Source organism: Lynx canadensis, chromosome D1 (assembly GCF_007474595.2).
Source record: "Lynx canadensis isolate LIC74 chromosome D1, mLynCan4.pri.v2, whole genome shotgun sequence".
Lineage (NCBI taxonomy): Eukaryota > Metazoa > Chordata > Mammalia > Carnivora > Felidae > Lynx > Lynx canadensis.
The window spans coordinates 67,945,567-67,961,991 of NC_044312.2; the positions used below are offsets into that span (position 1 = coordinate 67,945,567).

Here is a 16,425-nt window from a genome sequence, read left to right on the forward strand (position 1 = left end):
TCTGGTGTGTTTCCATGGGAACAAGAGGATCTGAAGCTTCAGGTGAGTTTTCTGGCACCCAAATTACACCAGCCTGAGAAATGGAGACGCAAGGGGCCACTGAGTGATTTCCTCGGGACATGTCAACCATGCCATGGAAACTCTTGTGGGAGGATCTGACTCCCTCCTATAGGTTGGTCTGCTGGACAACAAAAGTCTCATTGGGGGACAGGATTCCTGGGATCCTGGCTCTGTGTCTTATAGCATCCTAGGACGTCAGAGTTGGGAGGCCCACTGAGAACATGGAGGCCAATCCTCAGCAAGCATTTTCCTCTCACCCCAACCCAAGCAGATGCTACGCCCATTATATTCCTGCTGAGGCAGGCCTTCAACTCAGTTTTGACCACAGCTTATCGGAGGGAAGGTCACAGTTCTTCCTCTGAGTTTCATCCTAGAATATCAAAAAGGTCTGCGGGGATTCTCTCCAAAGAGAGGGAGCAGAGTGCTATCACAAGCTGATGTTTTAGGGGATGCCTGGGTGGCTCAGTCGGTTAAGCATCCAACTTCGGCTCAAGCCGTGATCTCACCATTCCTGAGTTCGAGCCCCGCTTTGGGCTCTGTGCTGACAGCTCAGGGCCTGGAGCCTGCATTTGATTCTGTGTCTCCCCCTCTCTTGGCTCCTCCCCTGATCACACTCCGTCTGTCTCTCAAAATAAATAAAGATTAAAAAGAATTAAGAAAAAAAGATGATGTTTTAGACTCAGTTCTGTGTTAATTACCTATGTGAACATGGGAAGGTCACTTTGCCTTTTTGTCACCCCCCACCCTAGAACAAGGTGGTGAGAAATCTTTGTAGTTTTGGGGGCTTATAGCTGTCAGCAGAAAAGCTCTATGTGTTCAGGAATCAAAGACCAGATGAGATATCAAAAAAATCAATCAGGTATCATTGAAAACACTTTAAGAGTTGAATCGTCCTGGGAACATTGGGATAATGGTAGAATTTACCATATTAAAAGTATTTTAACCTTAGAAAATACAAATCGTCAGGATATATATTTATATAACTGAGACATTTTTCTATTCTAGGAGTACAGCATTATTTTGCCCCATTTAACATAGGGAGAAACTGAGGCCCATAGATGTTAAGACACTTGACTGAGAAGCAGCTTGGTCAAGATTGGTTTGGATCCGAACCACGTCTGCCTGCATCCAAACCCTGTGCTCTGCCCTCCATAAGGGTAACTGCTCTGTGCCAAACAACAGGGGGTTGGCGCCTCCCCCCAAATACAGTGAACTCAAGAAGGTTGTGTTCCAGAACTCCTTTCCTAGAGGCTGTGCGTGTGAGTGGAAAGCATAAGCCCCTTCGGTGGGGGAGGCATACAGGCTGGTCACTAGAACCTCAGGCACCCGTTGCTTGGGGAACAGTGGGTGATTGGTATGTTACCTTGCAATCTTAACCTAACTGCAGGGTTTTGTTTTATTAAGTAGCACATGCAGGTTTGAGGCTAGAGCTAAATTGCTTGAGGCTCCAGAGGAGAGACTAAGCACCTCTCAAGGGAACAGAGAGGTTCTGTCTATGAAACCAAAAGCTGCCTTTTGCCCGCTGGTCTACCAGAGGTCCCGTGGAGTCAGGCTCTCCCCTGACTCTATACCTCTCTCTGGCCTTGCTCTCTGTGTCTGAGTGAACCCCAAGGGGCAGGTCCTTACCACTCCATAGGCAATGATGTCCGAGTACATCCTCATCTCCGGGTACACGCTGACCAGGTACCATCGGAAGGTCTTGCACTGCAGCTGTTTTCTCAGGGCCTTCCTTGCGGTGATGTCCCCAATGTCGATTCCAGAGTCCTGCACGGGTGTGCAAATGCAGAGATACAGCCACCACCAGGACATGGCTTCTCCCCAGACCTCCCAGCCAATGTTCCTGGAGACTGCCTAGTGAAGGGCGGATGTGGGACCTTAACTCCTTCATTTCCCCACATGTCCTTAGCCCCATGACTGTCCCCATGTGGGCACTGAAACGTGAGGTCAGCACTGATGGGGACTGTCACCAAAAGCCTTTGAAAATAAATAGAACAAGGGGGGCCTGAGTGGCGCAGTCGGTTAAGTGTCTGACTTCAGCTCAGGTCATGATCTCACGGCTTGTGGGTTCGAGCCCCATGTCGGGCTCTGTGCTGACAGCTCAGAGCCTGGAGCCTGCTTCGGACTCTGTGTCTCCCTCTCTCTCTGCCCTTCCCCCACTCATGCTCAGTCTCTCTCTCTCTCTCAAAAACAAATAAACATTAAGAAAAATAAATGGAACAAAAAAACCTGTGGTCTAGGTGTAGGTGGAAGGAGCTGGAGCACACAGTTGGAGTACAGTTTTTTCTACCTCATGCTAGAAGATGAGAAGTTCTGAGCTGTGGGGGGAAAGAGGGAGGGAGGGAAAAAGTGGAAGGTGGAATAGTACTAATTCAAATACTATTCCTAATAACTGCGGCAGAAAAGTCTTTGCAATGCTCGCAATGTGGTAGGTTCTGTCCTGCATGAAACCTGCACAGAAGTTTATATGCATGTATAGTGGCCCACTTAAACCTATAGGGTAGCACTGTTTTATAGATGAGTTGAGACAAAGAGAGGTTCAATGACCTCTTGCCCAAAGTCCTACAGCTGATAAATGGTGGAGCTGAGAGTTGCACCCAATCAACCCAGGTCAGGAGTTCGCATTTTTAACCTATGCTATGCATCTAGAAGAGCCTGCCCTCTGCCTCCTAAGACCAGGTCCTTGTGGGAGAAGCAGACCCTCTCTTAGCTTGGGGGTCTTAGTGTAGACAGTAGTTGTGTCTCTCACTTCCCAGGTATATCAGAGTGGTGGCCTCTGAGCCATCAAGGTATAGCAGGCAAGAAGTGGTAATGGAGACATGGATGTGTCCTTGATTTAGAGAGAGGCCCCCATATTCCTTGTGGTCTCAGAGCAAAGGGGAGAACACTGAGTCCCTGGGCCTGAACACCGGCCGTGGAACAGGGCACAGAATCAGCTGAGAAAGAGTTGATGTCACAGCAGAAGATGGTGAGGAGTCTCTCTAGCTGGGGATCAGGTGGAGACTCTGTGACATCTTAGAGGATGACACCACGGAGCCAGGGTACCAGAGAGGGCACGTGGTATTTCGTAAGCCCAGAGTAGGGAGAGAGGAAGACAGGGAAATAACAGCTCTCTCCCACTGGCACTGGCACTGGCACTTGTGTGCTGGCTATGTGAACCTCCTGCTTCTAGCAACAGCTCTGGGGATCAAGTTACTGGGGTTGGGAAGATCATGAAATGAACAGAGTTTGAGTTTGAAATGTCTGAGAAAAATCACAAAGATGGCTGCTGCACGAATCTGCACGTGATCAGGAGAAGTATTTGGTATTCGACCATGGAGGCCTGAGTAACAAGAGAGTGTAGATACAGAAGAAATACATTTATTTTTCCCACCAGAATTTAGGTAACATAAAAATGTGAACCTACTACAGCCTGCAGTTTAAGTTCTAGACTGCTAAGGGGCAATGTCTTCTGAGTACTTCTAGATGACCTCATCTGTAATTTGCCTATTCCTCGGCTCCTGCCCAGAGAACTTTCCAGCAACTGCTACTTGGCCTTTCTCTGCTGGATCCAGGAAACATGTTAGACTAATCTCTGTGCCCTGGACCTACCGCTGAGCCTGGACTGTATTGATGAAAACTAGGTTGAGAAAATATTTATGAAGTATTACAGATAAAAGCTGGCAACAAATGTAACCTGCCACTCGCCCCAGCCCCACCCCCACCCCAAGGGATCTGTTAAGTATTAGCTCTTTAAACTTCTCTGCCCCTTATCCTGATATCACAAAGGTATTTGCTAGGACCCAGGCCTTCCCCTTCATGCTATCATCGCCTTCATCTGACAAATTAACAATGTGTCTCAGCATTTGCAGGGAGCCACTGGAAGAATCTGTCTCTAGAAGGCCCCCGTGCTTTCCTAAAATTCTGGGTTCCCACAGGAGAACTTTCTTTTTACATTCAGGATCAAGGGAAAGTTGGTCTCCCTCCTTATCTAATCCAAGGTGGGAGAAATACCCATCAGAGGCTCATTTCTACTTCTAGAAGATTCAAGAATCAGAGCTTTGCTCTGCTTACATTTCTGGATATCATGCCCCTTTCCCCTTCGTATTTGTTAGTTGACTTCTGCCTTTCCATTTTAATGGTTCAGGACGTCTGTACAGTATATTTACTATAAATTGCATCAAACTGTTTTCAGATTGGGGGAAGAAATTGAGAAATAAGCAAACTTTCTCAGAGAAGGTCAGCTTGACCCTTATTATTAGAAAACAATAAATGTATCGCCCCCTTTGCCAAATACTTAGTGGATTGAATAGAGTCCCCTGTAAAATTCGTGTCTACCCAGAACCTCCAAATGTGATCTTATTTGGCAATAGGATCATTGCAGACAGAATTCATTAGAGATCTGCAGATGAAATCATTCTGGATTTAGGGTAAGCTCTAAATGCAATGGCCAGTATCTTTATAAGAGAAAGGAGGGGGGTGGCATTGAACACACAGAGTCATAGAGACAGAGGGAGAGACTGGAGTGGTACATTTATGAGACGAGGAATATGCCAGGAGCCACCAAAAGCTGGAGAAGACGAAGTATCCTCCCCTAGAGCTTTTGGAGGGAGCACGGCACTGTCGTCACCTTGATTTGGGGCTTCTGGCCTCCAGAATTGTGAGAGTAATTTCTGTTGTTTAAAGCCACTCAATTTGTGGTAATTTGTGATGGTGGCCCTTGGAAACAAATACACCCAGCCACACAAAAAGCTGGCCAGTATTCCCGCCCGTGTGTGCAGCCACATACACAACATCTTGTAGCCAAACCTAGAGAAGGGCCATCACTTGCGCACCATGGTGAGTCATCCCTGGCACTCAACCTGTCTTTGGGCAAGAGAAGGCGGCAGGGCGGGGCGGGGGGGTGGGGCGGGAGGTGGCTAGAGTTCCCTATCCTGGTGTAAGAGAATGTTGATGCTTTGCTGCAGGCTGACTTCCTGTATGTTGATAAACAAACTGATTTTCAATCAAAGTAGAAAGGATGCCAGAGCTGGCAGCTCCTCTGGCCATCCCAAAGCTTGGGACTGAACGTGGAAAGGAAGCAGGTCATAGAGCTGGCGGACCTGGCTGGTGCACGGCAGGGGGAGGACTTGGCATAGAAGGCGACCGGGGAGGATAAATGCCCTGCAAGGGCATTTGAAAGCTGGGGTGGGAATGCAGAAGGCAGAGGCAAGACCACCCACACCGAGAGGTAAGACTTATCTGGTGCTTTTTCTACTTGCCGAGCACCCATCAGAGCCTTTATGTACATGAACTTATTTAATTTTCAAGGCAGCCACTGGGCAGGGTTGTGGGGTCTGACTCTCTACCTGCAGCTGGGCTGCTGGAGGCAAAAGGTTAAGTAAACAGGTAACAGATGTGCTGTGGTTGAGCAGAAGGTCTTGATATAGCACCACAGCAAGGGCAGCCGAGAAAACTCTTGGGGAAGGCACGTGGGGCATGTGGCATCCACACTTCCTCCCTCTTTCTTTTTCAGCTCATCTTAAAAAAATTTTTTTTAATGTTTATTTTTGACAGAAACAGAGCATGAGTGGGGGAGGGGCAGAGAGAGAGGGAGACACAGAATCCAAAGCAGGCTCCAGGCTCTAAGCTGTCGGCACAGAGCCCGATGCGGGGCTCGAACTCCCAGACCGCGAGATCATGACTTGAGCTGAAGTCGGACGCTCAACTGACTGAGCCACCCAGGTGCCCCTTCAGCTCATCTTTAGGACATGCCAGGTGCTGTCCTAAGCACTGTGCATCCAAAGAGGAAGAAGGCACAGACTGTGCTTGAAAGGAAGGCCCAGACAAGTAAACAGACTCTGTACACAGTGTGAAGCACAGAAGCAAACAGGGTGCTGAGGGAGAGCAGAAGAGGAAGGAGCCCTTAGTCCATCTCACTGTGTGGGGCAGCCAAGATGGTGGGGAGGGAAAGGGGAGCAATCAGAGAAGGCCTCCTGGAGGAGGTGACACTCAAGGTGAATTAAAGACTAGCAGGATTAGTTAATCTAGTATTACTCAAATCTGGCAGCCCCAAACCGGCACCCAGAGAGCTCTGAACAGGTTCTGGGACCACTACATACCTACTCATCACAATCTCTGAGGATGAGACCCAGAATTAATCAGCTGGTCTGCAGATCTGCTTTTAGGAGCCACTGACCGAGGGAGAAAGGAATTACACACACTGCCAGCAGATCCATTTGTTAATAAGCATCGGCGAGGTTTCCCTGAGCTCTGATCATGTGCCCTGGCTTGCGCTAGGCATGGTGACACAAAAATGAAGGATACAATCTGTCCCCAGGAAGCCTGTGGTCTAATGCAGTGGCTCTCAGCCTGGATGGATATTAGAATCCCTGAAGAGCTTTCCAAAAAATGATCCCTGGTCCCCTTCCAAACCAATTAAGTCATAATCTCTGGGGCTGGAGCACAAGGGATTTTAATGTTCAGCCAGATTTGAGAGCCCCTGGGGGGGGGAGAGAGAGAGAGAGAGAGTGAGGGAGACTTTTACACAATAGAACATTCTTTCACAGGATAGTGATTCAATGACACAGACATACATGCAAAGGGGGCACTTTCTCTAGCTGAGGCTGACTTTCTAGAGGATGGGTCGCTGGAACTGAGTCTACTAGGATGGAGGGAAATCGGTAAGGGTGGATGCTGGGGGAGAGGCAGAGGGTAGGGAGTTCCAAGCAGAGAGGACAAAATGAGCAAACATACAGAGAGAAGAAATAGCATGGAATAGATGGGCAACTCTGGAGCTCTCACTGTCCTGCAGCCTACGGAAACTATAATACAGAGTGGGGGCAGGGGGTTATGGGTGGGCAGAGGGGTTTATGCCTGATCTGGTGCACAGTGGAGAGTCTGTTCAAGATTTTAAGCAGGGCAATGATGTGGTCACTGTGAGTTTTTTAAAAAAAATTTTAATGTTTTATTATTTTTGAGCGAGATAGAGAGACAGAGTACAAGTAGGGGAGGGGGTAGAGAGAGGGAGACACAGAATCCAAAGAAGGCTCCAGGCTCTGAGCTGTCAGCACAGAGCCCGGCGCGGGGCTCCAACCCATGAACCGTGAGATAATGACCTGAACTGAAGTCGGACACCTAACTGAGCGCCACCCAGGCGCCCCACTGTGTGTGTGTGTGTGTGTTTTTTTTTATTTTTATTTTTTTAAATATAACTTTGGGTAGTGTGGAGGATAGATTTGAGGGGGTAAGTCTCGAGCCAGGGAAACCAGAGGCTCTTGTGCAGGAAAAGACAAGACCTGAACTCAGACGTGAGGTGGGTAGGAATGGACAGAAGAGTTCAGTGATGGATTGGGAATGGGGCTTAAGGGAAAGGAGGATCAGAGGAAGACGTGTTTCAAGCTCATAGATCTGGGAAGATGGTGGTATCCTCAACTGTAACGGGAGGGAGAACAGGAGCAGCTTTGGGGGGAAAAGATGTTCTCCATTTTTGGCAGATCCAGTCTAAAGTGCCTGAGGGAGCACTCAGGAGATCGACGTGCAGCCACAGGTCTGAAGCTAAAGGCAGAAGTCAGGGCTAGAGGTATTAGTTAGGAAGTCGTCAATGGATAGATGGTAGGAGGACCCAGGAATAGATGGGACCACCAGGGAGTAAAATGAGAGTGGTTGGCCAAGGGTGGATGCCTGGGTGCACTTAAGCATCCAGGGGAGGTAAGCATTGCCCACAGGGAATTAGGAGCAATCAGAGAGCGGGGGGGGGGGGGATATCCTGGGGTGTGGAATCAAGGAGCCAAGCAAGTACAGAATTTCAAGGAAAAGGTGGGATCCTGGAGGCTAAAGACTTTAAAATGTCCATTAAGCAGTTAAGATGCTTTGTCAAAAGCAGTTTGGGGGCAATACTGGGATGTGACTTGAGAAGTGAATGGAGGGGGAAAGTGTTGACTCTTTCCAGAAGTCTCAGAAGAGGCAGGAGATGGAGTCTGGACAAAGCAGGGAATAGTGGGGGTCAAGAGACAGACTTTTAGAAAACACACTGACCACCTTCTCCATCTGAGGCTTTATCCTGTACACTCCCACTGCTCATCTGCCTTCCCTTTTTTATTAAAAAAAAATTTAATGTTTATTTTTGAGAGCGAGAGAGAGAGAGAGAGAGGGAGACACAGAATTTGAAGTGGGCTCCAGGATCTGAGCTGTCAGCATAGAACCTGATGTGGGGCTCTAACTCATGAACTGTGAGATCATGATCTGAGCTGAAGTCGAATGCTTAACTGACTGAGCCACCTAGGAGCCCCTTATCTGCCTTTCTTGAGTTCACTTCCCTCTCATCCTACCCATTTGACCGGGTTTGAACTACCCTCTGAGAAGTCACAGACACACACTGAGTTTCATCATTTTCCAGTTACTTTTCTCTCTTGGTTCTCTGCCATTCACTGGATTTACTATCCACTTCAACATCTATCAGCCACTATGAGGGGAGAGGGCTAAAAGATTGCAGCTTTGGGGTACAGAGAGAAGGGGGCAGGAGTGTGGACAGGACTCTAAGAGACTACGGATCTATGATACTTCACTGCTAAGTTCCTGGGGGACTTTCCAAGTGTTCTTAACATTTTGCTATCAGAGGACACCCACAGTGGGGCTCAGCATGCTCCCAAGAATACTGTGATCCAACTCCCACAGCCACAGATGGGTCTAGAAGGCACTGCTGTTTCCCTAGAAACACTCCCACTGTCAGGGATGCAATCCTGGGGCTGGTTCATTAAGGTTGCTCACACTCTGGCTGGTACTTCTTGGCTCCTCTTCTCCCTACTGGTGAAATGTCACTGGTCGTGGGAGTACACATCCCAACCCAACCCCACCCCACCCCACCCCACCCCACCCCACCCCCCATGATAGTGGAGGTGATGGGGGCTGCCTAAAAGCTCCTGCCCATGGTCCAGGTAACCTTCAATCACTCCACCAGAGCAACATTAGCTGGGTGGAGAGATCAGGGAACAGGACCTTCACATGGAAACGTTAGGCAAAAATCAACCATTTCTCTATTAGGAAGAGAGAACTGAAGCTTTTTAAAGGATTCCCAAGGGGAAAGAAGGAGGTCATGCAGTCAACGGCAATTTCACATAGTGCAACATAACCAATGATCTCCAGGCAGACAGGCTGGTAAGCAGGTTGGGATCCCGTGGCTGGCATCTGTTGGGGTTCTCCCAACTCAGTGGTCCAAGGTCATTTCCATGTGACACATGACAAGGCAGAACCAATCTACTAGAGAAACATTGCTTTTTCTCTGGCATTTCTTAAATGTAGGTGATAAGAGGGATAGAGGACAGTGGCAGGCAATGATGAGATTCTGTGATGATTAGAAACCATCCAGAACAGTTCCCTTCTCCTCCTGAGGGTCCTGTGAGAGTGTATCCCCTCCTCATGCATGTGGTTCCAGAAATCCCAAAGGCATATGGACATTCCTATTGCTCTGGTCACAGGTTCGATGGAGAAGCCTAAATACAGTCTACAGGGAGATTAAAGGGCACTTTGGTGAATTTTGGTAATTGCTGGTATATTTGTATAGCAGAGAGGCTGAGGACCTAGACATGAAGTAAAGTTGGAGCCACCCGGTCCGATGTTCTCATTTAAAATGAGGATAACTGAGGTCAGGAGAGAAGAAGTCTTTCTTTAAGCATGCTGACCAGGGACAGGGGTGGGGATAAGACATGGCTTAGTGCCTCACAGTCCGCCTCTTTTCTCCCACATGTAGTATCTTTTGGGGCTGAGAGTCTACTCTACCATGGATAATAAGACTCTGCCTGATCTATAGGAAAAGGGGTTAGTCCCATATTTTTTGTGTTTTAATGTTTTTTCCGACCAACCCTCCCCAAAACCCCATCCCCACAGGGGCTTCCTACCTCTTGGGGTATGTTCCATGCCATGTAGACATGGCTTTTAAATTCATCCATCCAGACTTCAGCCACCCTGAGGGCATTCCTGCGGACATGGGCTGTGAGGTCCTCGGTGTAGGGCTTGTGGGCTCGCTCAATGTGGGCAATCCGAGAACAAGGCAGGACTTCCACGCTCCCGCCACACTGCCACACCTGTAGAAGACACAGAGTCACTCACCAGTGCCCAGACCTGACTCTGAGCCACTAAAGTAGGCCTTAGGTGACCATTCAATCTGAGCATGAACAACTCCAGCTCTCTTCATCTTGTCTCTCCAGACTACTGTCTACAGAGGGGGTGAGCTCTACCTTATTTCTACTCCTATAGCAGGAAGGTTATTGAGTCATTATTTTGTGTCTTGTTTCTTGTTGCTGTGGATTTACCAGCAAAGAATGCACCTTCTTTTTCCATCCCTTCCATTCCTGCAAAGAAGAGACTAGACATTGTGTGACCAATGATCTGGGTTCTCCTAGCCCCTGACAGAGAAGTTAACAAAAATCTTCATAATGGTGTCTGCAGCAATGCTTGACCTAGAGGAACCAGTAGAGACTCCCAGAAGAGGTATCGTCCTAAAATGGACCACATGGGCCGGACAGAGATTAGTGATCACCAGAGGGAGTGAGCCTGTTGCCCTTCTCCTGGTCCGTCTTTTCCTGGGCCCTGAGTTCTAATAGAACCCAAGAGAGAGGGAGATACAAAGAAGGCAATCATGTGAAACTTCTCGCTGACCTCAGTGACTAGGAGCTTGAATCAGATGCAATTTGACTTCAAAAAATAAAGAAAAATGATCTTCTCTTCTGAGTGCCGAAGGACAGTGTCTTGGAGGTCTTGCCACAAATGTTGCAGCCACTCTGAACTTCCAATGTTCTGGAACGTGCACATCTTTCTGTCATTGTAGAATGCTACTCCTTCTCCAGCTGAAAAAATGTAATCTCTCAAGATCCTGACCACATGACTTCTCTGTTGTAGAGTCTTTGCTCAATTTTGGGGGCAGAGCCAATTTCTCCCTCCTCTGGTCCCCAAGCTCTTGATATCGCAACTTCCTGCTTACCTGTCAGCCTCCTTCCCTCACTTCATGTTCCTAGATGGAAAGAACTCCTGTCTCCTTCATTTCTCATCCCTAGCACTAACACAGGCCTGGTACATACAGGTACTTAGTAAGTACTTGTTGAATCAATATATGGATGATGATACTTAATCACTCAATCACTATATGATTGATGCTTAATAAATGTGGGATGAATCCGAAATACCTGGCCAGAGCTGATGAATGAGGCTTCTGAGGGAAAATAATCATTATTTCTTGGTGGATAGCAGTGATCACCTGTCAGATACTGTCAACCAGATAATTTGGTAAATAATGTTCACACTTATAACCTGTATCCATCAAGGATAGGTCTGCATCTAAGATAAGGTCAACTTTGTTTTTCCTTTTTTTTTTTTTTTTTTTTTTTTTTTTTTTTTTTGAGTATAGTTAACATACAGCGTTGTATTAGGTTCAGGTGTACAATACAATGATTGGAAAATTCTATACATTTCTCATTGTTCATCAAGATAAGTGTTCTATAAGGTCAACTTTGGATTTCACTAAGTTACTCTGTGTGTGTGTCAGGAAGAGAATGCCTTCTGTTCCACCCGTCTGTTTCACAACAGTTGGTCCCTACAGACTGTCAGAGTTGGAAGGCAACTGATCGCCTTTCCACTCTCTGAACTTGTCTTGCCTTCAGTATATAATTTATGGCCAATGGAAAAGACACAAGCGTTCGCACTGAGGGTCCACCATGTACCAGGCACTGGACTGTGTATGTGGGTAGGTAGTATAGTGTAGTGGTTATGAACAGAGGTTTTGGAACCAGACTGCTTGGGTTCAAATCCTGGCTCTGTTTCATGCTAGCTGTGTGACCTTGGGTACGTCACTCAATCTCATTGTGTTTCAGTTTCCTCCTCTCAAATGGGGATTAAAATAGTACCTCTTTCATGAGGTTCCCGAGGAGATTAAAGTGATTATATACAAAGTGCTTAGGAATATGCCTGGCACATAATCATGTCATCAGCTCAGCTCTTACTAAACAAATTATATTCAGCAGGATCTTTAGAATAACCCTGTGTTACAGTGGTTATTGTCTCCAATTCCAAATGGGGAAACTGAGACCAAAGGCTGTCCCTTGTCCAAGGCCACACGGCTGGTACTGAAGAGAAAAGGATCTGTCTGACCTCCACTGAAGCTTAGGCAAGAGAGGAAGCCATGGAAGGCCTCAGGCTGTGCACCTTCATTTCCATGACCCGTACATTCTGGGGCTCGTGCTGATTTCCAATTCACTTTGCTGAGATTTGCAATGAAAGCCTATGAATACTGTGAACACGTTACTGACAACACAGAGAGTCAGGGTAATTATTCTTTTGCAACCGGAACGGAGGCTATTACTTGGTATATTTCAGCAACACAACACAGAACATGATTTGTAACAAAGCTCTTTTATTACAAGACCTGTTTCTCAAAGAGTCGCTTCACCATTTCGCTTTAGAGTGGGTGCCTCTGCTGTGGTTCTGATCACAAGGGTGGCAGCTGTACCTCCTATGCCCTCTAAGCGCACGGTAAGAGGAACGGTGTGAACTCACTGTTGGACTCTCGAATCCACTCCTGTTTTCCTTTTCTTTGACCACGGCCCTTGTCTAGACCACTGTCATGTCTCACTTGAACTCTGGAACAGCCTCCAAACAACCGATCTCCCTCCTGCCTTCCTCCTCCAGCCTCTTCGCCTCCCTGCGGCCAGAGTGATCCTTTTAAAGTGTAGGGTGGATCACATCCCCTGCACCACACATTTCCCAGCACGGCCCTGAGGCCGTGAGGCCTCCTGGGGCCCAGCCCTGCCCTGCCTGTCCCTCCAGCCTAGTGCTGGCTCCCCCATATGCCCTATGCCACAGCCATACTGACATGTTCTACATCTCCCAGCATGCATGTTTGTCCTCCCATCTCTGGATTTCTGCACATACAATTATATACCCCACCCCTGCCAAAGCTCTCCTTTAGACATGTGCTAAATGGTGCCTGGACAGATCATGGGTTTCCAGCAGAGTTGGAGTGGCTGGGCCAGTGGGAGGACATAGTGTTTGAAAGCACAGCTTTGGAGCCAGCGAGAACTAAATTCAAACATTTTGCCTCTGCCACCTGCTGCAATTCCACCTTGGGCAGGTCACTTCTCCCAAGCCTCAATTTCGCCCAGGAGAAGAGGGGGATGTGCCGATTCATCATGTTCAACCCTGGTGCTTCAGTCTGAGCACCGCATGGATGGCAGTCAAGGAGGTAGGGGCAGGACATCTGGGCTCATTCTGTCCCCACTGCATGCCTGCTGACGGGTGACTGTGGGCCACTTAACCTCTTGTCTATGCAACACGCATAATAGGTTGTTCCTGCACAGGGCTGTGGGCTCAGGAAGCCCTGCAGTAAGCCCTCAACGTGCACACATTATTATTTTATAATAACCTTATCATCGCTGCTATTTGGCTCTTCCTGAACATCCACCTTCGGGGGAAAAAATGACTGCAGAGGACTCCCACGTCTGGCTAAAGACCAACAGAGAAGAGAGAGGCTGACTTCCAGAGTGCCTGGCCCAGTGCAGTAGGGTGAATCAGGCTCCTTCTTAGAGACTAGGAGCACTTGTTAATCTAGAAGTCACTCCCACTCTCCTACCTTCTCTGCAAAAGAATTCATCTATAGAGGGGGTGACGGCATCTGTCTTGAATGCAGCCTGTGGGTTCCTAGCAGTCTCTGGGCATTGGAGCAGAAGATGTGGATTTGGCATGTTTACCCTGCTGCTTCTGGACCCTGCCCAATGACAATGAAATACACAAGAGGAAGCCCATGATCTCTGATCCCCAGGTGGTAAGTGGCTCTGCTGACCAATGACTTGACACAGAGAGACTCTCAAAGGTCTGACCCACAGCTGATCTTGGAGACCCTCTCATGGAGGGTAGACAAAGGATAGGAAGGAAAATCACTGGCATTTGGACCTTCTGGAAAATGATATCATAAAACTTCCATGGAAGCTTGGTGTGGGGGAAGGCAGGGGTGAGGAAATGAGGAAGGGGAGCTGCATCTGGGACATGTCACAGCTGGTGTGAGGTAGAAAGACCCAAACCAGATAGAAACTACAGACAGGAATGATTGTGCCAGAGAAGCAGGGCCACTGGATGGACGGTAAAGGTGTGGGACACAGTGATGGCTTAGCCTTGCAAGTTCCATGAGGTGAGGGTGCCAAGAGGAGAGAGGGCAGGAGAGGTGGGTACCAAAGACATGGCTGAGAAGTGAAGGTCAAGGGTCAGTAACCAAGAAGGCAGATGAGGTCACAGGGCACAGGAAGCAACTACAAGATGGAGAGCTTGGTTTTTACATGGGGTGCATGTGACCCCAACTTGTTATCACAAGTGAGACACGTGCTCAGTCCCACAGCTTCTGGGGATACTTGACACATGTCAGCCCTGGATGTAGGCTAGATCTTGTGGCTTCTGGATGGGCCCTGGGAAATATAGTTCTTGACCACACCAAGTTTCTTCCTGTCTCTGCGCCCTCGCACCTGCTACTCCATCTTTCTGGGATAAATCCCCGCCCCCCCCAACTGTTACCCAGCTCAAATATTACCTTCTTTGACCTGCCCATTAGATCCCCTCAGAATACTTACAGTGCCCCACCCTTTTTCTTGGGAACACTTATTCATAATACTCCCACTTATGTGTTTATTCAAGTCTGTCCCCTGCTCCCTGCTCCCTGCTAGACTATAAGCTCCAGGAAGACAAGGATCATGTTGTATTCATCAGCACCAGGCATATGGTATACATTCAATAACATAAACTGTTATTTCAATGAGTGATTCCAGCAATCTCCGAGTCCTGGGCTTTCACTAACTATGGAGAAGTGGTTTTAACTCGCTCAGCTGGATCCCCTAATAAAGGCCATAAACATAAAATGTGGCCAGATTTGACTGAACACAATGACTTCCTTCAGACCCAAGCAGTTTTTCAGCGACGTTCTGACATTTAAGTGCACACTGCTGTAACTGAAGAGAGTCACTTTGGCTGCAGAGCGTAAATGAACGTTGTAAAACCTGGCAAGGCATCAAATGAGTGTGGTGGAAAGCAGGCGGCTTCATCTTGTGGAACGACGAACTAGTGTGGAGAAAGCCCTCGGCCTGGCCAGTGTTTGCAAACACCCACAGAGGAGATGCTGGGCTTGCCCTCAGGTGGGACCAAGAACCGGAAGTAGATGGTAAACAACAGTTAAGCAGCGTGAAGTCTCACTCACCACCAGCCCTTCCCAGAGAGCCCTAATCCTATTAGTGTTTCCAGAAAGATGGAGCATCCACCTGGGAACCATCTGGGAAGGCGGGTCTTGGGGGCTGATGGAAGAGGGTTTCCATCCTGCCTCTGTTGCCCATTAGCCTTTGACCTGAACCCGTCTTTGGGTGTCAGTTGCCTTTTTATTGGGGATAATGATACCCTGGCAGGTTTAAAAGAGATGCTGTATGAAAAGCTGCCACTAGCAAAGACAGGCATGTAGTGGGTTCTTAGGGAAAGGTCAGGTTCCCTTTCCCCTTCCAGGCTGGGAGCTGCTGCTAAAAGGTCAGGGTCAAAGGATTTGAGTTTATGTTCTGTTTGCCACTTCTATAAACAAGGCTGTTTCCCTCCCAGGCCTCAAGTTTCTCCTAGCTGCCAAATGGAGGAACGGAACTCAGTGATGTGATAGATCCCTTATACTTGCATTTTGTGAGTCTACGTTTTCTTGCCAGTACCTCAAATGATGCCCAGTATTTTGAGACGTGACTGGCAGAGTCGTAAATCCAAAGTTGTAAAATAGAGAGACACTGGAGGGAGGCGACAGGATACAGCTTGACCATTTCTCCCACTCAGACTCATGATCACTCTGCAGTCTATGTCAAGGAGAGCAAATAATACTTCCATGATAAGTGCATTTGCTTGTTAATGTCCTTCTGAAGCACCGTGTTGAGGATTCTGAGGCTCTGAATCCTTCTGAGAAGGATTCCCCGGGCTCAACGGAAAAGTGTGCCACAGTTTTATTAGTGATGCTTCCTGGAGGCAAGGGATTGGGGGTGGTGGCATCTCAGCCTTGTACTCCATAGACCTAGACCACAGGACCCCAAATCCTGTCCAGCTTTTATCTCCACATGACTTTTAATGAGCTCTTTGCTCTTGGCAAAATGTTCCCCCTATTCCTTTAGCATAAAAAGCCTCCTTCCTGCTCTCCATCCATCCAAAGCCAGCCTGGCCCAGTTCCTCCAAACTCCTGAAACACATGATTTGTACCGCTCCTGTCGTCCGTATTTCTTGGCTCATGTTGTTAATTATCTTTTTTATGTGTAACTGTTTCTCCTAACTTGGCTGTGAAATGCAGCAACCAGAGTAGAAAGCCAAACCAGGCAGGCTCGGGGAAGAAAGACAAGGAGGATGGAGGTTGAGGCTGAGGCCTGA

The 16,425-nt window shown here is 48.0% G+C and overlaps 1 protein-coding gene across 2 annotated transcripts in view; it reads right to left on the reverse strand.

The window, feature by feature from the left end:
* The window catches only part of GALNT18 (polypeptide N-acetylgalactosaminyltransferase 18), a 353,532-nt gene that overhangs the window by 51,558 nt on the left and 285,549 nt on the right, over positions 1 to 16,425 (reverse strand). Inside the window, exons 7-8 of one of the 2 annotated variants that reach the window (XM_030332732.1) lie at positions 9,912 to 10,097; positions 1,687 to 1,824 (exon numbers count right to left, since the gene is read on the reverse strand). In XM_030332732.1, the coding sequence (XP_030188592.1) occupies positions 1,687 to 1,824; positions 9,912 to 10,097 (324 nt within the window). The remainder of the gene's footprint in view (positions 1 to 1,686; positions 1,825 to 9,911; positions 10,098 to 16,425) is intronic. The other variant, XM_030332733.1, reaches the window with a different exon arrangement.